This window comes from Poecilia latipinna, unplaced genomic scaffold (genome assembly GCF_001443285.1).
Source record: "Poecilia latipinna isolate Pla-1442-1.1 unplaced genomic scaffold, P_latipinna-1.0 Scaffold1076, whole genome shotgun sequence".
NCBI lineage: Eukaryota > Metazoa > Chordata > Actinopteri > Cyprinodontiformes > Poeciliidae > Poecilia > Poecilia latipinna.
In genome coordinates this window covers 15,439-41,484 of record NW_015113692.1, presented here as the reverse complement: position 1 = coordinate 41,484, position 26,046 = coordinate 15,439, and the positions used below count along the sequence as shown (strand labels likewise).

Genomic DNA, 26,046 nt, shown 5'->3' with positions numbered 1-26,046 from the left:
GGAAAAAAAGGGGAGGGTTTTTGAAATTTCTCTTCCCGGGGGGGGGGTTCCCCCCCCCCCCCCCCCACAAAGGTCTGCCTTGGATCTAAAAACTTTGTTATACTAGCAGAATAAAAATAAAAAATAAAAAAAAGACAAGTTGATGATTGTTCATTTTAAATATTTAACACACACAGAGTGCTATAAATCTCATTTAACAAACATGATGCTATGGTGTTGAAAGTGTAAAATACAAAGCTATTGTTTTTAACATTCAGTTGTATAAACAACTAGCCTAGTCATGGATCACAAGAATTAAGAAATCCCTCAGATTTCCCAACTACTTGGAAATGGAAAAAGTTGCCTTAATAATCACATCTTACAAAACCGTTTCTGATGGAGCATAAAATGAATGTGAACAACTCATTGTTTTCGCTGTAGGTGCTTAGTATCTCTACATCACAGTGAAATACTTCTTATTTATTTAGCAAATAGATCATACTAAAATTTCTTCAGAAGGCAAACCAAGGGCTGCCATAGGAACTTGTACCACAGTTTGAGGATAATAGATCTAGATAAAAATGTGGCAGGAGTGAGGAAGCATTTATAACATATCCTGTTAGAATGTTTTGAGAATAACCTTTTTCTTTAAGGTAGCAGAAATCTGCTCTGTTTAAATGTGTTTGCATGTATCCACTTTGACACAACTTTGAGTCTAGTTAAGATATAAATCCCACAAAAGCCAAATTGAAAATAAACCAATCCCTTATTATAAGCACAGTCATATTAGTCAGCACAGTCAGAAAATGTTAATTAACAAACTTGAGCTGCTCTTTATAAGTTACCGGAGACATATTTCTCTCTAAATTTCCTGACCTTCTTTCACCATAACTCATGTCTTTTCCTGTCATGGCTCTTTGTCTAAGTTGACCTTTTACAGGAAGCATCTGCAAAAATCCTATTGGAATGAACTTTAGTCACAGAATCATTTCCTGCTGTCAGAACTAGTCATACATTCAATACTGTTGTAATCCCCTGCCCTCCGTTTAACTTTTTAACATTTTAGCTCATTACCACTGGAAAGATGATGTCTTTAAGAGACACGACAAGAGGAGACGGTTATAACAAGGGAAGATACAGAGCACATGAAATGGCCACTGGTACTTGTTTGCCCTCATCTGCATTCTGTTGAGATACACATTTTCATTGTAATGCCCTCATCATTTCCCCTTTACCCTTTTCTCCTTAATAAGGAGGCTCTATATCTCCCGTCCCTTTATTTTGTTTCTCTCTCTCACCTTGCGCTCTCACTTTCAGTTCCTCTATCAATCTCTTTGCCATCGCGCATTTGGCAGATACAGTTAATTCCCGCTGCTTTTCAACCCCTGCAGTGACTCTACGGCCTGGCTGCACAATTAGGAGCTCATTACTTGCTAATACACAGAGCGGAAGGGAGACAAAGGCAGTCTGTGCCGTTTCTGTGTTGTGTGCAGCTCACTTCTATCATTTTATCTCACTCCATCCCCAGGCACATTTTAAGCAAAAGGGTGTAATTTGTCTTCCCTCCTCCTCCTCACTCTTCTCGTCGTTGTCTACAGTACATCTTCAGCGTGGTATAAAATCAGCCGGTGTGTGCTGGGAACAATTAACGGTTCAATGTCTGACATCTTAGCATGGTTTTCTTCTTATAAATATTATTATGTAATAAACTTTCCCCCCCTGGGATTATTAAATTTTTGTTTTTGTTTTTTTTTTTTTTTTTTTTTTTTTTACACTCTGAAGAATTTGTGATTCATTTGGTTTTCTGACTGCGAGAAGTTCGTTGCGAGACGGTATTTAGGGAGTCTCTATAGATGCACCGTAAGGTCAGCTCTTGCAGATTACCACAGTGGTGCTGTCTGCATCATCTCTCCCGTTCTGGCTGGCTGTGCTGAAATGCCAATTTAGTCTGTGAAGGCTCTCGCAGCATGGTGATGGATGAAGGTTATGTCCTGTTTACCAGTGTGTTCTGCCACAGTTGACTGCATGATGAAAGAGACGCAGGGGAGTGTTGACATTTCGTTTTATGAATGGAATAGATGTTTGTGTGAGAGGGGAAACGTTTCCTCCAAGACTGATGAACAAAAAAGCAACTCTATCGATAGTTCAGGTTCTAGAATTTTATTTATTTTTTAGAAATGTTTGGGTTTGGATTTGCTTGAAACCGTGATTGCACTGCTTTTGAAAAAATATCTACCATTTCAGTCCAAGTCATAGCAATTTGGATATGTAATGGTACAATAAGGAGTTTATATTTTACCGAATAGGATTAGTCAAATCTTCTACACAGACTAATAGAGTCTAAATAGAAAGATGATAAAGCATTGGTGTCATAGCTCTTTTATATTACAGACTGTAACCATGTTGTGCTGGTTTACCCTTAACAAGAACTAGTTTCAAGCTTGATTCACACAGGAATTATTCACATTCAAAATTCAGAACTATAGGAACAAATAAAAAAAAATTCAGAATGAAAAACATCATTGTAGAGTATATATCATGAGATCAATAAGGATATCTTAAACATAAATATCTGACTTCAGGAATGTTGGTTCATTTCTATGCACAACTTAAAGTGAACCTCAAGCACATGTAGATTCTGTACCTCTCTACTCTTGATTTGCAAGCTCTTCTTCCATCGTAAAATGAGCGATGGACCATTGAGAAACCGTACCCAGTGAAAGTTAGGACGTCTCTGGTTCAGGAGTGGCCTGCATGAAGAGTATCACATTTGTATCTGTAATTGCTCATGTGCTGACTTCACTTCTTGTGAAGCCACTTTTTACTTAACAGTCCTCTCAAGGCTGTGGTTATCCATCTTGCTGATGCAATTTTTCCTACCATTCCTATCACTCAACTTTCGACAAATATGTTTGCATTATATATGCTTGCAGCATATAGTTACATTCAAACCAATCTATGAAAAGCTTTAGACTTTACCTTAAAATTCCCAAATGTGCTGAAATTGTATTTTCTTTTGGAAAAATTTGTAACAGTGATACCGTTTTTGGCTTTCAGTAACCATTTTGAAGTCCTTTCTCAAATTTGATTCTGTGACATGACCCTAAACAAGTCCTTCACAATCGAACACCCTCCAATGTGTAAAAACCGTCTTTTCGATGAAGGATGGTCAAAAATTATTCTGCAGTCATTGCAAATGTTTGATGGGAGTTGTTGGCATCAATGTTGGTGCAATCAAATGTCAGGTTGAATTTCTGCATAATGTGTTGCTGATTTTTGAAATCTTTTAGCCTTAATGCTGTCAAAAGAAAAAGACAAAAGGAAAAAAAAAACAGGCTAAAATGTCACACACAAACACTGCTTCTCAAAGCTACCATTTGTGCTGCAGCTAAAGGAGTGAAGGTCAGATTCTATTGATTCAAAGTGAGGCAGCATTTTCTCCTGTTATGCTGAGGCTCTTTGAGTGGCCGGCAGAGTTTTGACCAACTTTCTGGAAGAATTTGGTCCAAAATAAAGCTGCAGAGCATATTAGAAGCCCTTGCTATATGGATGGCAGTGTACATAATATTAATATTGTACAAAAATCCTTGGGGTGCAAGCAAGGTGATTAAAACTGATACTTTTGAGTCAACCAAAATATTAGAGAAATCAATCTTTCTGCTGTAGATACCCACACCTGATTGGGAACATAGATGCTACAGCCCACAAGAAGTATTTTGAGTGTTATGATAAAATGAAAAGACTGAAGACAATATGGCATTATGTACCAATATTCCATATTCCATGTTTTCCTAATACTGTATTGTGCAGCCCCAATTGCAAAAGCAACATTTTTCCTAAGCCACCTCACCTCCCCAATAGCTTTTTCACTGTGCTTTTACTTTTACTCACTAAAGCAAATCAGAGTTTAAGAAAGCCTTGTGTCTGTGTTTATTGACGAAAGACAAGTGGACTTAAATGTTGCATTATCATGCAACATTAAAGAAAACAGGGAGTGCCAATAGATGAGTTATTACTGGAAATGCTAATCTTTATAATCTAAAGACAAATCAAGTTATGTCAGTAACATGAGGTGTGATATCAGTGCAGCCTTTAATTGGTTGGATCATCTTTCCAGCGCAGGCTTTTCACAGCCTCCTTTAATGGCAGACTCTGATATCTGAGCTGTATAATCATCTAGATACATGATGTGCAGCAATTAAGGGAAATGACAAGCTGCACATGGATTGCTGATGCAATGATAGTGTAACAGCCTACATGACAAAAAAACCTAATTTCAAGGAGCATTTTTGCAATTCATATTATAATTCATATATACTACAGTTACTCTGATGCAATGCAGAATTGTAAGGGGAGAGAGTATCCTCTGCTTCAAAATTTATAACCATGTCTTTTTTTTTTTTTTTTTGATTCTCACAGAGTTTAGGAACACTTTATCAAAACAAAGACCCAGCATGACACTGAAGACAGCTGATAGTGACCACATTGCCACATGCATCTCAGTCAATCTGACGATGATGTTGCTGTAGAGTAATATTTCTTCGAAATATATATTTCCCACTGTGTGACTGTGTCACTTCGAGGTTGTCTGTTCATTTACTGCATATACACACAGCTGAAAGATATATAGATCGAGTGAAAAAGGCCTGCTGAGTAAGAAAGCTAAACAAAAACAACATGGTTTCTGCTGAAGAGTAAAATAATGTTGAATCTTCCTTGATCAGCAGTCCGTGATGCGTTCATCTACATTTTATGGCATTCAATATTCTAGTTGTAAGACAAAAAAGACCCCATTCCACAGATATTTGTAAAACTGTACAACTAATGGATTGAAAATGTCACGTTGGCACATGAGGAAACAAATCTTGAGTGAAATTGTGGTGTTTTGATCCTCTCACCCTTCCTGAATTTACGGCTTAAAAGGTTGCAGGCCACGTGCAATACACATACATGCAAACAGCAGTTAAATTTAGTAAATGTGTGATTTGAGCGGATACGCTCAGGCTGAAGTGTAATCAGACCACCGCCACTGCAGTAGTGGGTGTGATGTGGCGTGCCACTGCGCCGAGAGGCATCGCTGCATTAGCATATTCATAGGACTTTGAATTTTTGATGAGAAACATGGAGTAGATGTGCTTTTAATCCTTTCCGTTAGTTTATTAAACATGTGTTTGAGGAGAAAGAAAACATATTAGACAAAATATTATTCATTACACACTACTCTGAGCACATGTCTCAAGAGAGAATATTAACCATGTAAAAATATTCTCTTCTTAATATTTCATATTTATTAACTAGTACAAACAAGAATGCAAAATGCTTGTTTTAACTTAAGCATTCAGCTGTCTTTAGTGGGAGTCAAGATTCCATCTTGACTTTTAACTCTACCTTGTAAAAATTGTCCACATCAGATTACACGGACATCTGTTGTCCACAGTGCTCCTCTTGTAACCCAGATAGTTTTTCCTTAAATTTAGTTCCAGAACTAATTCAAATTCAAACTTTATCTTTCCTCTGGTGAAGTTATTTGTTGATTTCAATGTGTTCTTGGACTCATAGTGAAACTGGAAAATGAAATTCTCCTTCAGCTTTCTAGAAGATACCCAAATATCCAAAGGGTTTGGATCAAAACTGACTGATATTAGAGTCTGTTGATAATTTTATACACCTTGAAAAAAAACCCATCTTCTTCAATTTGAAGAATTTGAAGAAAACTGAGCCCAGCTAGTGCTACCACCATGTTTCACTGTGAGTATGGTGTTTCTCCCACAATGTCCAGTGTTGTTTCTGTTAAACAGCCTTTTTGGAATTTCATGTCTGGTTCTGTCACAGCAGAGCACGCTGTTTCAGAAGATTTAAAGCATTTTTAGCTGGATGTTGACATTCCCTTTGAAAGAAAAAAAACATCAGTTTGTGCAATCCTACCTATTAGACCAGACATATAGAAAATACCAGAGATTTTCATCATGTTTTACAGCAGAATCAGCACTTGACAGAACTCCCTACAGTTCCTTTACTGTAATATTGCTGTCAAAATCTTGATAGATTCCAAAATCTGTTTTAATTCTATATTTTCATTAATTCTAGACAAACATCCAGTTTCTCAACATTTTTCTTTAATTTTTCTAAATTATTGCTAACCGTCTTCACTGCACCATGATACTTATGCTATGTGGATGTTTGAGTTTTGGTGTTTATCGGACACTCCAGACTGAACACGTATTTTTCTCAGGGAATTTAGCAAAAAAAAAAAATTTCAATACAATCACACATTTCTGTTGACCATGGTCATCAAACAGTGACTCAAGTTAAGTTCTTTATTTAAACTGGTTAAAAAACAACAACTTTGTATCTAAGAAGACCCAACAGATTGCATTGAGTCATTGACTCAATTCACTCCTCCTTGATAAGCCGGTGCAGCAATCCTTCAACCTGAGCATGCATGTCGCAACAGTGGAGAGATAAATCTCCATTATTATTGTGTGTGATTGTGCAGGTGTGTGTGATTCTGCCATTCCTTTTTTATCATTATTTAATAGTTTTCTAAGCTAGTTGAATTTACGTGATTTATAGTGTGTGTGTCTGTGTCTCATTTATGACTACTGTGTGAAAGAATATATCTTATTAGGTGTCATCTATCACTTAATTAGCCTGTTTTACATTGTATAGTTTGCTAAATTAGGTAGCTAGCTTTCTTGTGTCGCTCAGATGTTCCTGTGTGTTTTAGCTCTGGCATGTGTGGATGCATATCGATAATTAGGTTTGCTTAGAAATCACATTTTTCTTGTCGTTTTATGTTTCCTCATCAATGTATCATAGGTGCATGGCATTCTGCTGAAATAGTTCTATAGATGTTGGATGAACAGATACGTTCGCCTTCACATACATGTTCTTTCACACACAGGCAAACAAAATAGATGCTGATTATTCGATTGGTGTTGTGCAATTTCTCTTCCAATTTCCAAAACGATTCAATGTTTTTAAATGCTCAAGATGAGATTATTTTAACCTTGAATTCATTCATATGTGAACACAATCATAGAGCAACACATATTACAAATAATTGTCCTTAACCAGTATAACAATAAAAAAAGAGTCTCAAAACACATTAATTATAAAACGTGCCAGTTTTGACCCACGTATGGAAGATTGTAGGGTCCAATCACTTGTGCATTGTTTTGTTTTTTTTCTTTTTTCTTTTTTTTAATGTTTTGAATTTGTTAAATTGAATCATACTCAAGCTGTAATCATACCACAGCACCTAGGTTATTCAAATTCTACTTGAAATTGAAGGTTGTTTTTTATTTTTTCTCTACATCAAAACCTAAAATTATTTCTAGGTAGATTAAGCATGTCAGAGTTATTCATGCGTTAGGAATCCTCCCCATTGCACCTAAATATAAACAAGAACATCTTGTCATAAATATATTCTCCACATCTTAGCAAAACATTTTTAAGCTTATTATTAACATTCCAGGGTATGAGGTTCAGGCAGCCTTATAGAGCAAAATGTAGGATTTTTTCATTAGGAGGAGACCACACAGCAACCAGCAGGGATTTACATGGGCGAGACTCACTCTAAAAGCCTTGGCCTTGTTAAAGAGGCTGGGTTATTGATGGTGCATCAGTGGGCAGAAATGGAGAGTCGGATGGGGAGGGGGGTATATCTGATGTTGGAGAAAAAAGGGTCATTTAGAGGGAATAGAATAGTTCTTTAAAGGCATAGCGGTTTTAGAAAACAATGGAACAGCTTGTTATATTGACTACAGCTGCAGCTGTTTGTTTTTTTTTTTTCTTCTTTTTTTTAGCATTTGTGAAATGTTAAAACTTCAAATGATCTACTGATCACTGGGGTTACTTTGAAGATCTCTTAGAAAATCCCAAATGTGGACTGTATGTGTACAGTTTGGAGAAGCACTTTGTAGTTTCAGTAAAAATGTAAACTCCAGCAGAGTAAAGTAAAAGCTGAATCAGAAAAGAAAATATTGATTTTGTGTTCCCTCGGTAAGCAAATCCTTAAGGCACTGGTTGTCAGGTTTGGGGAAATATATGAACATTTTAATTTCAATTGAGTATTTTAGTGTGTTTGCATGATGTCTCTGCCATCTGTGAAGTCGTGATAATGTTTTTGAAGACTATAGATGCCCTTAGCATTGGAAGGAAAGCAGACTACTCACAGCTTCTTTGAAAGTGTCTTTCTTTATTAGAATATCTATAAAAATATATTTTGAGATTCTCCAGTTGCACCTTTTAGAAAAGAAAACCATTAAATTATTCTAACAAGTGCATGAGATTCCGAATAAATAGCAAGACTATAAAAATAGCTCCATTTAACTTTTTTTTTGTATATATAAAATCATGCCCATCAAATATTATGATATTGTAATGCAATAAAATATGTGTTGCTTATGATGCAAACTAGTACATGTGTTTTGGAATACAGGGAATTGATTTGTTTTTATTCAATAAGTGGCTAACCAGCTGATCAAAGCACAAGACTATCAGCTACATTTATCAGAAAATAGCTTAGACTGTCCTTCAACTGGCCCCACTTCAATCATTCAGCATGCAGAGGTGAGTGAATTATCTTAGAAACCACATCTGCATAGCATGATAAGTAAATTTACTATCAATCAATCAATCAAATTTTATTTGTATAGCAAATAAATAATTTCAGCAGCAAGGCATTTCAAAGTGCTTCACATAATTAAAAATAAAAACAGCATGTGACATTGAAAAAAAAAAACAGTGAGAAAAAGAGACATTTTGAAAAAGATTTAAAAAAAGATAAAAACATTAAAACACACACTTCTATGTGGTCACATCTTAACCTTTATGGACAGAATGTGTAGGCACAGCAAAGATGTCTCCAGCTCTGTTGGTTTCATCAGATCATAGTATTCAGATTTTTCTGGAGCAGTTTGCATCTAAGAGTGAAGTGACTGGGATGAAAATCAGCACCTCCAAATCCAAGATCATGGTATTGAACTGGAAAAGGGTACAATGCCCTCTTGTTTTTGCATTCCCCAAAATAATATAATGACATTATCATTTTGGGGAGTAATTAATGATGAAGACATTACAATTTTTCTAAACTTGCACCTACAGCTATGTTGCAGCATTGATAGAGCATATTGCCTGGACTGTGTGTTATTATTATGCATTATTTAGAGGCAAATTCTTTTTCAAGCAGGCCTTGCTCTTTCTGTGGTGTATTCTTTGAATCTTTGGAGCAATTACTGGCTAAATTAGTCTCACTGGTGAAATTGCACTCCATTAATCACTGGCTGTCCTCCCATTAAATGTGGGATCACGGATCACAGTGAGCCTATAATACATTACCAACAGTTTATACTTGCTGTTTATGAGTCCATCTTAACTGAGATGCAAAATAAGGATTAGAACACAAATGCAGTACAGCACAGTCTCGGTGCTAAACTCTCAAATCTGTATTGGTCACTCTCACAATGGCAGCAAAAGGAACTTTCAGACATCTAGTTTTGTTGCATTTCTCTTTTAACCACTTGGGTATCAGACGGCCAATTGTCCATCTAATCCTCTAAGAGATGAGAGTGGCTATATAAACACAGCCTCAGCCTATTAGTGTCAGTCCAGGATTAACATCACAGAGGATGTAGGCAAAGACGAATGTGGAGGGGAATAGGGACTGAAGTGAGATATAGCTTTGTGGCAAAGCTGTTCACTGATCAAATGTGAAGGGGAAAAAAAAAAAAAAAGCAAGGATCAAATGTAACCAATAAGGTTTTGTACCATAACAAAAACTGTCAAAAATCAACCTTGTGCTCATTTTCCAAAAAGACAAAATACATCAAATAAAGTTTGAGCAAATTATAGCATTTCAAGGTACATTAACAAGGTTTTCCAGTTTCTTATCTCTGTGACGCAGCAGTTTAAAGCAGCTAACCATAATAACCAAGAAGTTATACCTAGTGCAACTGTGTACCTTAAGACCATATTTATGTATCCTAACCTGCCCTTCAACAGTTTTTTTTGTCTGCCAGAGACAAAAATAACTTGATTTGATTTTTTTAAAAATGTTACAAATATGTAGGACAATGTCTGTACTAATGAAATATTTTTGCCATTGAGTCTTGTACTTCTCTGTGGAGGAATTTTGGCCCATTTATGTTTGTTTTAAATCAGCCATATTGAAGGTTTCTAGCATCATGAAGCAGCAATTTAATTGGATTTAAATTTGAAAATATGATTTTGTTGATTTCAGTCATGCAGACTCAATGATGTTTTTCGGTTCTTTACCCTGATGCATAACCCGAGTTCACTTCAGGTCACAAACTAAATAACTAATTGTCAACGCAGGCATGAAGTGGCAGACAGATTAAATGTTTACCTCTAAAAAGTGGCCACAAATTACCAGAAAGACAAAGTAAGAAAGTAGAAAATTGGCCAGCAACCCAACAAAATATACATCAAAATTTGTTTTAAGGATTTATATTCTAGGAGCCAAAATAAACAACCACATAAAAAACAACAACTCAATAGTTTTTAATGAAAAACTATTATTTTATCTGTTTGTATTAATTTAATTTCCAATGGAAGAGGCCACCCAGCATGCTTTTTATGGCTAAAATTGTGGCAAGATTTTTAAGCTGCATACCCTTGGTCTACTGCATTCCCCATTTAATATTGTCAGCCTTGCTGTGTGTGTTGACTTTGTTATGATAGTGGTTATTTCAGTATGTAGGTCATTTCATTTATTTTCTCCTTCATCACGAAGCATGATTCCAAAAATAAAACTTCATGACAACAAAAAAATAGTCACATTGATGTGAGTAACTCACCTGGGAACAGCATTTTTTTGTTCCCAAGTAGATGAACATCAAAGAGGTTAGGACACGAACATTTCAACACGTTTTGTGTTTTGACTTAAATTCCTCTGATATGTGTTTTCATATCCAAGGCAAAGTTCAAAAACAAAACTTGACTTGAATACTCTCACAAGCAGTCAGTCTTCAAACAAATTCTTCAGTGGGGAAAAAGCACATCCAGCACTGTGAAAAAGTATTGTTCCCCTGACATATATATATTTTTTTAATTTTGCTTATTTTTCCACACTTATTGACAACAAATTTTAATATCAGACAAAGATCATCTGAGTAAATACAAAATCCACTTATTCGGGTGAAAAGCCTATTCAAACAATCCTCATCCAAATAATAATAAAAATAATAAAAAAAAACTAAACATTTTCCTTATTAAGTTATATTTAAAGACAATGAATTTTTAAGCAGCAAATCATTCCTCAGCCTAAGAAAATCAAGAATATGTTGGTGGTGGTGTGATGGTTTGTTTTCTTCTGTTGAACTTATTTTGGTTTGATCATTATAATATGTCATTACAATCAGCTGGCTCAGACAAGGATCAGAACCTCAATTAATGACAATACAGTATAAAAATCTTTTTAAAAAAACCTGATACAATATCAGAAATATGAAATATTTGAGAAATTTCAAGATTATTTCCAAATTTTAAACTGTAGTAATGGGTTTTCATAGCTGTTCATCATGCAACCTCTGGCTGACTGGAGTGAGTTTAACAAGCGTGGGTTTACATGAACATTTTTCTAACTTGCACTTTGTTCTTCTCACAGTAAAATTAAATTAGCTCAAATTTATTGTGGTCCTTGCTCAATTTAACTTTATTGTCAATTGCTCATTTAGCTTTTATTGCCACATGACACTACCTACATAACAGGTCCTGGAGCCAGCAGTACCTCCCTGTACACAAACGGATCCAGAGAAGAGATTTGCCCTTTGACACTGAATGGAAATAAAACGAAACAAGCTCAACAGCGGCTCAGTAAGACAGAAGCTGGTTTCATAATTTTCCGGCTTGTTGTTTATTTCCATGGATGACTGATTTCTCTCTATCTGTGGCCATTAAGGCCTTGCTTGCTCTGATGCTCACTGCCTGCATCAGGCTTCCTGTAAGTCTGTCCTTTTGAGGTGGCTCTAATTGATGCAGACCAGTTTGTTTACACTTGTGCCTATTTATGCTGAACACTTCAGTGAGCTGAAGGAACAGAACAGAATATCCCATTTTTTTTAGAAAGTTTTCTCTCTTTCTTTCTGCCTCTCTGTGTAGCTCTCTCTCTCTCCCTCTCTCTAACCAACACACAAGGATATATTCTGTGTGTCTTGCATTGTGAAGGGAAGCGCCAAATCACCTCCACCCCCCTGCTGCGCCTCAAAGCCTCGAGCTTGTATAGCCAACCCATTAAAAGTCATGTGTAATTGAAAAATACTTCTTTTATCCGTGAACCTGAAAGTGCTAGTTTTTATTCAGGGCTATGCTGTATTGATTCAGCCCTTCTCTATCCTCCATGGTAGCAGACCTTGCTGCCCATGTGTGAATTGATATCATCAGGCTGGAATTTAATTCGGCATGCTTTTTCATGCGCACACATATCCACCTGATTCGGTTGAGATATTTCTGATACAGACTGGTGCATTACTGGAGATGCTTATGTTCATGGTCCACTGATGAGAAGATGACATTTATGTTTTAGGACAGAACTGGTTGATTTTTTTTTGTTTTCTTTTATTGCATTCCTTCCCTTGGTATTACTTTCATTTTCACTCCGTCCTGCAAACTGAACAACGCCAGCCCAATCAATTCTCCGGCGCTGTTTCAGTCTGAATTAGAACCTTTATCCGGGGCTAATCAATGCGGGTCAGATGTCCAGGCCTTCAGAGAAACAGGGGGTGAAAGCCGTAACAGCCCAGTCAACAGTCTTTTCAGATTTAGATTTATATCACTGACCTTTCTTCTGCAGAGCACACGGTATGAGAGTCGCTTAAGGCAGCTATTGCTTGGGATCCAGGGACGGAAAATGGGGCCCTTCATTTTTATTAGCCTACTTCTCAGCCATTTTCTTGCTTAATTGCTTAGTATGCCCATGTCCAGTTTTTCTTTTTTCTTGGTTTCTATTCATTCACTTATGATTCTTTTTCACCATCTTTTTCTTGCACGGTGACGCCGTTTAAAGAATCAAATACCATAGTCAGATTGTTTGAGCATCACAATACAGATGTACTGATTACTCTTTTGTGGTCCATTTCCAATCTCTCAAAGCTTTTTGTGAAGCTTTTGCCTGCTAATATTGATTGATACCAGCTTATATTTTTATATACAGATATACATATATTATTGCATATATATTTCAAAATTTGGGGCAGAGGAAATGTCACAGTGGGTAAAAGCAAGATTTTTCTGTTACTTTATAACAAACAGAAAATGATGAAGGTGTTCACAATTTAAGTTGTATTTAGCTTTTAACGCCAGTTAAAATGGCTGTCATTACTAACATTGCAGCGTTTGTGCATTTTTTCTAGAGAACAAACTTCACTCTGAAATGTCAAACAGATCGGCAGCATTTTTAAATCTATTATTTTCCCTGACAAACTCAGGTTGAAATCTCCAAAGCATAGAATAAGATCACCTTTTCTGTATGGGAAGTCTTGTTCTCTCTCCGTCTTATGCAGCCTCCTTCTCACAAACTACATATTACGCCTCTACATTTTGTTGAAGATACTTTTTGAAATAAATTCTGACATCCCTCTGGTTCTTCTGAGTCTATTTCTCAACACCTTACTAATACTATTATCTTCTTCCCTTCATAATAGCTTCCACACTGAAGAGTGATGTTGGGCTTAAGTTTTGTGTTTTTACTGTTTGACAAAAATTCTGAGTTTTGAGTCATAACTAGTTGGTCTTTAATCAGGACTGATCAAGATGGCTTTATCTCTCTAACTGCCCCCGATTTCAACATATATATTTTCCTCCAACAGTAAAGTGCTTGGCTTTATCTCCATGTTGAGTTTTGTCGCGACATTTACTTCTAATAGAGTCGGCCAAACAGGACTCAAGGGATATTTTAAGGAGACGCTAGGCCATCCGTATCCTTTAAAGTTTGCCATATTTTCTGTAGCTGGTGTCAAGAGTTACAGTGTTTAGATTGTATGACCAAATAGGCTGTCCAGTAACTAACTGATATGTAGTGTAAAAATATTCATAGGATTTGTAACACAGTGCCATGTGTGTGGGTGGCTGGTCGTATTTTTTCATATTCTGAGAAATGCATAGAGAGCACTGAGGTCTCCAGGCTGCCATGTCGAGAAGCATTATGTGCTGTATAGAATCTTACCTCCTGGAAACTTAACATGTACAATACATTATGTTATTTTTATATTCACAAAATAGGAAAAAAATAAATAAATAAATAAATAAATTTCATTACTCTAAATTATTTGTAATCTAGTTGGATCAATTTTTCTAAGATCATTCCAACATTCAATCGTATAACATGCAGTTGTTTTTTTTTTGTTTGCTTTTTTTAAACTTAATTAGGACATATATTTTCATTTTTCATTTTAAACAAACACTTGTGAGTAAGTTGAATAGAGCAATGAGTTCATTTCCCTTCATCCAGAGTGTTTAGTGGAAACTGAAAACTGAGTACAAATTTCAAAACATAGGTGCCAAAGAGAATGTTTTTCTCTAAATGGCTTCCCTTTAAACATTTAAAGAAAAAACATATAAATAGTGCAACTTCAGGGCACTAACTATATGTATGACTTTCAGGTTATACTTATGTTTCTCTTGAAAGAGAAAAACAGCACTCATTATATTAAGTTATGTATAATTACTATAGTTAACAATCATATTACTTTATTTTGACAGCAGTATTAAAATAGTTTGCTTTTCTTTTTTTTATTTAAAACAATTAGATCAAGTTAAATATTTATGGTCTAAAACTTTTCGTAATTAGGGAATGTTTAAGTGAAGGGAAGACTTTTTTTATTATTATTTTCGCTAATCTACCATTTTAAGGCACTCAAAATATTATAATTGTATTCTTTGGCAGTTAGTTAATAAAAGAAAATGCACAAAAAAAGCACATGGTTTTGCATTAAATAATTCTAAATACAAATTAAATCAGATGTTATGATCAAACTGTTACAGTTAATGATTAATCATTTAATTATTTACGTCATCAGCAGTTGGCATCAATTGGCCAATTATTATTATTTTTTTGTTGTTGCTGTTGTTTTGCATTACCGACTAAAATTCTAATTGGCCAGAAAAAAATCTCTTTGGCGCATTTGTGATTTTTATTTTTTATTTGTCTTCTTAATACTTTAAAAAGACAATCGTGAGCCAGAATATTGGAATGGTGTGGAAAGAGTCATGGCTCTTCTTAAGACTACTGTAGCAATATTCAAGCATTAGCTGAAAAAAAATGATTCTGCATGAACTAATTCTATAATTTCAGAATCCAGCAGTGGACCTAATATTGCATACCATTTGTCACCCAACGTGTACCAATTGTTCCACCTTATCTGCTGAAATTTCAGCATAATATATGCAGCAGGTAATTTAATAATCAGTTGGAGTTTTATTCAAAACCACTGGGAAATTAGACCTAAGTTTATGCTGAAAGTCCTTTTTCCCTGTTAAATTAGAATTAATGTGTGCTCTGAAAGATCACCAGCAACAAGAGCTGGACTGAAAAATTAGGAGGGAAGAAATGTCCCCTTAGTGATTCGCTCAGGCTTTATTTAAAACAAGAAGAAATTTAAATGCTAATTTAAAAAAGTGTCTAGCCTGCATCTCTAGCATCTATGATTTAACAGTCTAAATGTAACCTGAGAAGACGTGCAGAGATAGAAAGAGGTCTGACTATGTGGAGAGGCTAAGATAGTATAGTCAATATTTACTCTGAGTAATTCGTCCTCACTTCCTTCAGCAAGTTACACAGCTGTCCAGAAGCATCCGTGCCTTATCTCCTTCTCTTCTCCCTCATACATCTCCCTGTGACCACGGTTTTACACAACAGTAAAGTTTTGCTGCTGTTCACAATGCTTCTAGCTACCCACAACATAATAAGGTATACAGATTGGTTATTTTACAGAGTGTGCATGGATACAGCCAATAGAACTGTCAGATGGGAGTGTTGCAAAGAGCATTATTTCTGTTTTGAAGTTATATGTAATGAGCTTGATACACTTACTTTCCTAATGAGTTAAAACTTCTCGTTACCCCAGTGGTAAACAACAGAAGCATTTTCAGGCTTGTTACTGTACCACTTCAACAATGTAAGGTTTGGAATGAGATGCGCGCAGCTCGCCAGAAAATAGGGCTCCCAACCTGCCTACAAAAGATTTTCTGTTGGCATTATCAAAGACACGTTGGAACAGATTAGCTGTCTGTCAAGCCTTCTTTCTCCTCTGCACTTTTTGGCCACACGCAGTCCCTTTGCCATTCCGCCATGCCCTGAAAGCAACTTTCCAATTAACCCGCTGCCTCCCTGCAGCAGTCCTTTGAAGTTATTTTCGCATGGGTCTGTCTCTCTTACATTTGTTCTGCGTTCCTCTGACTGGACATTTTTGGCGTGGTTTTCCCTGCAGTGCTGTCAACACTGAGAGGCCTTAATCAGATGTATTTTTGCATAAGCTTGGGTACGTCTGTCAGTTTTATTGTTGGTGTAGGCTAGCAGCACCATCATTAATATATTCAAAGAAATCAAGAACAGCACAAGTAATTTTAACTCTGTGCACATTTTTGGTAAACTGTCTTTTGAAACAGAGTAACATGTTTCGACTTTATGTTGTAAATAACTATTGATTTTGTTTGACCTAATAATGAATTAGAATTGTGATAAGACCTGGGGAAAATCAGGGTTTTGCCCACCAAGCACTCAGAAGCTGCCACTAAAATATTTTACAAATGATCAGGACGTCATCCATGCTTATGCAGAATCGTATGTCAGCCAACATAACATGCAGTTTTTGTTTGTCTGCTCTGTTGACTATCAACCAACTCAAGAACTTCTTCCTGTGTTGCTTTAACATGAGAGTCTCAAACATACAGATTATCAAGCTTAAAATATTTGCCATGATATCCTTGCACAACAACTTAGACCAAAACAAATTTGGGATTTAGAATTTCACTTTGGCAAGAAATATTCAGCTCAGTTTTTAAAATTACAAGATGTCGTTCCACATCTAACGGACATTGATTGTTTTAATTCCCACCAAATATTAGTAACGTGTTAGGTAGGTGCACTTGCCCTACAAGTATTTTACAGCGCTGTCATATTGTGTAAATCCTTTTTTCTGGTGAAGCTGAGCAAATAAAACCAAAACATGAAAAAGACAGCAGAGATCGTGGGATTTCTAGTTGGAATTATAAGCTGAAATTTGGCCGTTTTTGTCAGTTACTTCCCAAATGTGAATGTGTAATCTTTTGCTTCTTGTAAATAACTACCTAAATTTGCTTCTCTGTAAGGTGACCTTTGATTTGAGCGATGTTTATTTTGCAGTCGTGCTCCTCTCCCAGTGCAGACCTGCTGCTGGCCACTCACAGTGCTTACAAAACATTCCTATCTCGTCTGTCACCCTGACACAGCACTCAAAAGGCTGCCACTATAATAATTTTAATGTGGTGAGGGCGCTTATTGTAGCTGATGTATTGTGCTCTTAAACTTAACGGAGCTTTTATATTCTTTTTTCTACTAGGAAGGCTTCCTTCACTGTTATTAGTTTTTGTAGTGAAACTACCCATTGAGATTAAAGGGTTAAATGGTAAGCTTCATTTCTTAATTTATATCTGAAATGAATAAATAAATAAATAAATAAATAACACCATTTGTAAAGTTGTAAAAATGTGTAGATAGAGATGGGAAAGCTGTGTCCTTTAGAGCTGGATCTGTGCAATGCAATGCAATTCTCAAATCTAAACATCTTACTAAATAATATATTTAAGCACAGAGTGTCTTAAAAAATGACACCTTTTTTCTTTCCTTTATTGTGTTTACATTCAGAAATGAAAATATGTTTTCAAGTCACTTTTTAAGCTATTTCTTGACTTTGCGTGTCAGCAGGAAATATTTTATTGACAGCCACGAATTTACTCGTGAACCGGCAGAAGTCTGGATTCGTACATGATAACATTTTTTTCCAACCACCCTTGTCACAAGTAAGGTGTTGTTTACATGAAATAGTCTGGAACATTTCTTGTGACTGATGCAATTTTGTTATCTCAAAACAAGCATGACAGATTAAACTGCCACAGAGCAATAACACCCATAGTAACACATTTTGTGAAAGCAGCAATTGCATTTTTTTTTTAATATTGTAAATCTGGAATCAGAGTAAAGGTAGACATAATAGAAATCATAACACTATTTTCAAATTAGTAATTTTTTTTGTGTCAATTTTCAGATGGAAATCCCATTTCTAAATTGCAAAAGCCAAAACAGAACTTTACATCATCTCAACAGATTATCAGAAAGGTGGTGCCATTTAAGTGAGGAGCTGTAAGTAGTTCCTGGTATCTGCAAAAGTGGCAAGCAGCAGAGCTGGAACTGATGTAAAAATAAGATTATTCTCCCATCAGTTACTCCGCCTGTCTGTTTGGACTGAGCTAATATCAGTTATGTGTAATGTCAGTGAAAACTCTGAACACAATCTCAGTGTTCATTTGTATGTTGGGTGTGACCAATTTTGTTATCAAATCTACATCGCTGTTATTGTGTCATTCAAACATTAAATGTAGAAAAAAAAAAAACCTTTTAAGCTAAGTGAATTTGTTTGTCACGTGTTTTTTGTGAACATTTCACCTACAACTAGGCTTGGCTTGATTGTGAAATTTTCAACATTCACTGGAAAAAAAATTGTATTTGTACATTGTATGCTAAAATGTGTGGTATTTCCAGCTGTCTTTTCCTTTTTGCAAGTTTAATCAAAATAAAAATGCTTCTGCTGCCATGTAGTATAACTAGGCTAACAGAAAATCAAGCTATCCATTTCATATGTGTACACATAGTCATGTTCAGGACTGTGGGGCGTCAGTAGTTAGTTGGTCAGAGGCGCAGTACAGCACAGGTCTCCTGTTCAAGACACGAAACCATTCAAACACACTAGCATAGCACTCATGTTTATAGATAATTAATATTTTTGCAATGCTGGCAATTAATGTTTTTGCTTTATTATTTTTTTATTGTTCTAAAATATTAAATTATTAAACCCTACTAAATATTTTTAACACACAATAATGAAGCTACTAAATACAGTTTTGAGGTTAACTAATCAGAAAAGTGTCAAATTTTGCACTTTTTTTTTTTCATTTATTCATCTCTTGCCCTGACACTAAATTGCAGTTGCTGTAGAAAGTTCAACTTTGTTCTGATCACCTACACCACCTTGAACCTGAAAAGTGAACAGGACTTTTAACAGCAGGTTCACCTTTTGCATCTCATTCTGAATTTACATGAAGCGGCCCTTCAGTGGGCCATACTGTAGTTTCACGCTGCAGGATAAGAGCTCTCCGTTCTGTCCGGAACTCCTCATTACTGTCACATAGCTTTGTTTACGAGTGAAACCGCTCGCCGCACAGTGTCAACCCTCAGCCAAAAGGTCATGTTTCACATTCCAGCCTATTATACTGCAGCTGCACTGCGTCAACTAGATCGGGCCCAACCCCGATTAGCGTGCATTCTTTGTGTGAAAGTGTCTATTTCTGGTATGTATGGGAATCAGTGCATCTACGTGCTCTGTGTATGTGTTTACCAGTGTTTGGGTTATTATCTCTTTTCCATTAAGATATTGCCTCACTTTAAAGGAATAGTTTTGCCAACCGTATTGTTATTCCTGAAAGACCTTCTCAGTTTAAGTATTCATTTTTCTGGCATTTTTTTCCCCTTCTGCTTTTTAAACAAAAGCTTTCCATTTAATATGTTTATGCCTTCAAGGGAGTCAGATCATAAAGTTTATGCGTTTTCACTGTGCTGCTGATGCATCCTTAATTGATTTATTTATGGAGTGATGAAATTGTAAAATACTCTCTCTCTTTTTTATTTGTTTGTTTTTTTCCCCCAAATCAGAGAGCCAAAAGCTTCCTGGGAATAACTTCACCACTGACTGTAACAGTCCTGGGAACTTCATGTGTGGAGATGGAATGTGCGTCCCAAGTGACTGGCAGTGTAACAAAGTGCCCAACTGCGTTGACGGGAGCGACGAGAGAGGCTGTCGTAAGTTCAAGCTTAAACCCCATTGTCAAGAACTGTTGTAGAGCTTTCTAGCTGTGTCTAAAAGTGCTAATGCCAGATTGCCTACTTAGAGCCGTGTAGTGGTCTTTCAACTCTTGGACCTTCCTCAGCACAAAGCGTTGCAGTCTTCATTGCTCTTCCTACCCGGTCCACAGAGCCACAAGGGCCAGTAGAACCTAATTCTCTGCAGACATAAATTAACTTCCCTCCTCAGCGCTCACATTTCCCTCCCCCACTGCAAGCATCCTACTCCCTTTTCCTCCATCCCTTTAGCCTCACTTTAGTAACATGGCAAAACATAATACCATCAAAGACAAGACCAATTACTTCTGTAGAAATAGGAACACATCATTTTACTCTAAGGCAGCTGTTTGGCTCATTTTTTGATCTTTGCATTTAGCTGGCTCTCATCCCTCTGGTTCGCTGCTCCTCCTTTTTTCTCCCTCCCAACGTACTTTGAGCTCCACGCAAAGATGGGATTGCTGATGAAGATCGACTTTGAGTTTCTAAGACGAACCTGTTCATTTATTTCTCTGTGTATCAGCGTCCTCCTAATGTATCTTATTTGATGGTTTTGATTTCTAATTTTCTTTGTAGAAGCTGTTCTATTGAAAACATTAAGACCACTTCTTAAAGGAGTTTTACTCTTTTTACCTGACTAAATCTGTTTGGTAAGAAAAACAAAATTACAAATGGCTCATCCTCTCTTCTGTCACTTCTCTTCATATTCTGTTCTCTCCCTCGTCTAGCTGTCTTTTCTCCCTTAGTTGTCTTGTGGGCAGTTTAGGGAACAGGAAGACAACTCTTGACAGTGTCCCATAGCGCATCAGTACAAAGAAACATGCGCACGGCTTTGTGTCATCAGTCATTTAAGTCTGCTGTGACTTTTTTTGTACAGATTGCAGATTTTCATCTCGCTTTTAGAGCTGTGACCCCAGCATGTTTTGCCTTCCAGCCTTGGGTAGTCATTAATTATTGATAACCAACAGGAACATCGCACAACGAGTGTAAGAGAGAAGTCGCTTTTAAGCAGCTTTACAGAAATCATTAAAACAAAGACAAAATTATTTGGGAGTTTATAGTTTATATTTGATGGATTGATTGATTTTCTAAATAGACTAGCAGACCCTTCAATATTAATGGTTCATAATAATATTTTCATGTTTTTTTTTTTTTTTTTAGTCTTTCTGTAGCTTAGTAATGACAAGATATTGTATTGTTCCCTCATGGCTAGTAAGTGGTAAGAGCAAAAATAGGTGAAAATTGTTTGATTTTGGTAATTCGCTAATAAAATATTTTTATCAACTAACCCCCCACCCAATTCACCTGTGCTTCCGACTTTAACATTGTAAAAACTAAAACTTGCCCATCTGGTGTGGGTTCAAATCTTAAGTTTGTCCTATGTCTGACTCAGTTTACTTGAAGATGATTTTATTAAGAATAAAAGCAAGCTAGTTTTTTTTCTTTTTGTTTTGTTTTGTTTTGGTTTTTTTGCTGATATTTTGCGAAGCGCCTATGCCAAAAGATCTTCAGCCATCACACTCGGCCTGCCTCTGCTGTCAGGGGACTATTTGCACTTGTTGTAGACAACTGCATTATCTCTTCTGGCGTAAGTAGGCCCTATTATCCCTAAATAGATGGCTAGTTGTCAGCCGGCTGCCTCATGAAAATGCTCTTGCTCCAAAAGGGTCTCTGCAGACACAGACAGACAGATAAATGGAAGAATGGGAAAGGGAAAAGTAAAGGAAGGAGAAAAGGTGCAGGAAGGACTTATTATGATAGCTTCAGCAGTAGTTGTGTCAAGAAAGGTATTATCTAAGGAGGACACAATGCCTGGAAACCTTAGGGCTTCAGTACTTTGCTCTGCAAGCAGAATCATAATTATCTGTCCCCTGCTAAGATGAAACACACACACAAAAACTCATGTTTCAGTATTTATTCAACAGAGAGCCATGACAGGTTGCTGTCAAAAATGACAGTTTGCTTTCACTTTGTTACAACACATATATTTTTTTTAAATATATGTGTATATGTATATGTAATATACTAGTTATTGTATCCCATTGTATCTATCTTTATTAATATCTGTAACACATAAAAAAATTGTGCAATTACTTATACATTTACTCTGCAGAATTTCACCCAGGTACCAAGTTTTTTGAAACGGTAAGAAATTTAATTTTAGTGGAATTTCAGGTTCGCATCATATTTACGATGGCTCAACGTTACATGATGTAACAAGACTCGACGTTGATCAATGAGAGTCGGCAGTCGGCAGTAAGGTTTCCGGTTATCAGTTTGCGTTAGTAAACACTGCATTGGATAAGGAAGCTTTATTAGCTTCTGATGTAGCATCTAAAGCCGTTTCATCTCCTCTGTCAGACTTTTACCCCCAAGGAATACAACTTAGATAAATAAAAATATGAGCTTTAGATAAAGTGAGGGTCTGAGATCTGAAGGGTCCCACTTTACGTGTTTCAGTTTGACTCCGTTGGTTCTGGAACTATGATGCCTACACGCATGGACGGCAAAGCTAAAGCAAACATTGATTGTCTTCCTGATGGAATGTTTTCCATTTGATTGGTTTCTGTCTGTTTACAATTCATAAGACACATTTGTCTTTTAATACGTGTTCTATAGATACATGTCATGCAAGGACACTGAGTTGTGGGAAACATGCAAATATAAAGTGATGCACAGAACTAAAGAAATCATTTGCCTGAACAAAATGCCTTTTTCTGGCTGCAGGGACTCAGTCCTTCCCCGTGGTGTCGGCTGTATTGATGTTTGCAGAATAGGCTGTACTTCAAGTACATGGATGGCAGGGCTAACTGGACAGATTGTTCTCATTATAGGTTTTTCTGCCTTACTACCATCATAACTGTAGTTATAGGGTATTCAGGTCTTGGCAGGATATAATATTTGGACTTGGAAATCATTTTTGAGTTCTGACTCCTCATCAAAAAGGCCCTTGGGTCTTGATAGCAGCTTGACTCAAAATGATCTCTGCAGATCAGATGAAATCTTGCCATTTTCCCTCCTCCCTGAGCCACTTCCATGCGGTTCATTGTTAACAAATTATTCTGAGACGCAGTGTCATAATCTGAAATGTGGCTCAGAGGTGTTGCCAGAGCTATACGGATGGTGATTACATAAAAGTTAGAATGTTTTACGATACATTTTTAATTAAAAACATGCAAATAAATAAAAAAAAATAAATAAATAAAGGTCACACTTAACTTGACTAGACTTGCTTTGAAGCTTGTTTTTGAAAAGTATATTTTACTGTGACTCAATAATTTGCAATCGAATAAGTGAATAAAATTAGTTCCAACATAATGTTTTCATAGTCAGTCAGGATTTAAAGTGTCATTGATCATACTTTACATAAATGGCCTGACTTTAAGTCATTCTCATGTTGGGAAAGCTTTGGACATATTAAAATATATATTTTTTTTCCCTGTGTAACATGTGATGGGGGCTTCTATCTGAATATTTCCAATACCCATTATTGTATTGCATATCAGTATAAACGAATCCTTAGTTGTTGACATCCTTGAAATAATGACATATTTGTAAGAAAAGCCAATTGTGGAGCTGTAGAGTTGAACATGTTTCAGAGCACCCATAAAAAACTTGCCAAAATCCATCTCAATCCAGCAACACAGCTTATGTACTCATATTGATTGTTGTTTGATGTTGCATTTTTAACTTGGGTGATCAAAGTTTAAAGAAGGAAACCATTTTGGCAGTTTTAGCAACGTATTCACATCATATAAGGGTAAAGAGAGCTGGATGCAAAGGAGCAGGCGAGGCAGGCGAATAAAAACGTATTGCTTAAAAAAGGAGTTTCAAGAACTAAAGTCCAGGAGAATCTGTCATAGTCCACCACAAGAGCAACACAAGAGTGCGCTTTTTGTGCATGAACATATATATTTCGTATGCAAAGTTTTCTCCAAATCAGTGTCCAATTTTACCGCAAGCATTTGAACCAGAAGACAGCTGTAGTTGATCCCCTTTAAGCCCATTAGGCAGCAGATTGCGCTGATCTGGCTGTCTCAGACCCAATGAATACTATGGTGCCTCAAGTAAAGGTCAAATGTGATTACATTTTGCTGTCTCATTAACTAAATGTCGGTTTTAAAATCAAGCATTTTGCATGTTAAGCAAAATATAACTTTCAAGTGGTTTTGACACTTGAAAATAACACCGTTGGTAATTTTGTCAGTATTGGTATTTAATTTGAATAAGCTTTCTGGAAAAAGGTCAGCTTGAGTCATGTAAGTTAAGTTTTTCAATTCATACTTTGGGAAGAAGCGATCATCATGTAACGTTAAAGGATGCACTATTAGTATCCTGCTGAGAAAGACTAGAGTTTCTCAGCAAGATAAAACCTTTGAGAACGTTTTTTTTTTTTTGTTTTTTTTTTCTCAAAGGTTTAGCCAAATTTCAAACAGAAGCTTATCTGTACACTTTGTGGTACGTTCACAGTTGATTACCTTTTCTCTCTTCATAGTCCTCGTGTTGCTAATTCACAGTAACAGTGCCTTGCAACAGCATTTAAACCTATTAAACCTTTTTCACATATTGTCACATTATAACTGTATAATTGAATTTATTTTATCAGGATTGTGTTACATAGATTACCATGAAGTTGGAGGATCCGGTATATATCCAGCGGTTCTGTAAGGAGATCAGAGGCGTGTTATAGAACACGTGTGAACAAATAGCAACATGAAGACCAAGAAACACACCAGACAGTTCAAAGAGAAAAATGTATGTGGGTCAGTTTATAAAACTGTATCCCAAGCTTTAAACATCTTAGGAGGTGCTTTTAATCTTTCGTAAGAAAATGGAAAGGGTCTGATACAGCTTCAGTACATGGCGGTCCACCTTACCTGACAGGCTGGGCAAGGAAACATTAATCAGAGAAGCAGCTAACATGAGTTCACAGCTCCACTGAGAATCTGTTGACAAGAAACTTATTAGCTGTGTGCTACACACGTCTTGCTTTTGTGGAAGAGGGAAGAAAATCAAACAATTGAAAGCTCCATTCAAAGTTTACAACAAGTCATGCAGGAGCTGGCCAACATGTGGAAGAAGGTGCTTTTGTCAGATTAGATCAAAATCCCTTTTTGTGAGGCTGCTCTTCCTTAAGAGGTGCATACAAATTCAGTCCAATTGAGAATCGGAAAATTGCCATGCACGTGTTCTCCATTCACTCCCAAAGAAGAACTTGCCCGAAAGAAACGGAACGAAATCCATCAAAAGATGTTATCGTAGCGAGAGGTGATCTTGTCAAATGTTGACCGAGGGGAGTGACTGCAACTGGATGACATTGTTTTCAAATTTTTATTCACATAAATAGTCACCTGTGGTGTATAATCTTAATTCTCTGAATGTTGTGGTGGCAACTAGACAAAAAGTATAACAACAGTTCAGGGGGAATGAATCCTTTTGGAAGGCACTTCACTTGAGTGGGATCAGCCGTGTGTCACTCCATGTGACGCTTCAGTGACTCAGAATGGAAAAAAAAAATACATTTTGTGTTTGGGTTTGTGTGTGTTTGAATTGACCATAACTGGTTGAATCTGTACCTGGAGCTCTTTTATAACTTTGTGCGTCATTGTGTACTGTGGAGCTCACCTCCTGTCAACAGAGGGGAAAAAAAAAAAACAAGTCATGAATAAATTGGTTTAATAAACTGTGGCTCTGGGAGTTGGAGTTCTTGCTTGTGGATATGCTATCCAGGCACAACGTCAGATGTTGTCAGTCAGAGCTCACAGATTTAATATATATATATATATTTTTTTTTTAACTGTGTGCATATTTTTTAGACATGACTTCTTTCTTCAGATGGAAAATCGGAAAGCAAAGTTTATGCATGACGAAAGTGTTGTGATAGCTGTAAGCCTGAAGGTGAGCTTCTTTCAGACCATTTAATAGGCTGCAGAGTTTTTCACCTCACAGAGTAGATT

At 36.4% G+C, this 26,046-nt stretch overlaps 1 protein-coding gene across 1 annotated transcript in view; it reads left to right on the top strand.

Annotated features, from left to right (window-relative positions):
• The window catches only part of LOC106959402 (low-density lipoprotein receptor class A domain-containing protein 3), a 59,148-nt gene that overhangs the window by 19,828 nt on the left and 13,274 nt on the right, over positions 1-26,046 (top strand). The window contains exon 2 of the mRNA XM_015051963.1: positions 19,904-20,050. Within this exon, the coding sequence (XP_014907449.1) occupies positions 19,904-20,050 (147 nt within the window). The remainder of the gene's footprint in view (positions 1-19,903; positions 20,051-26,046) is intronic.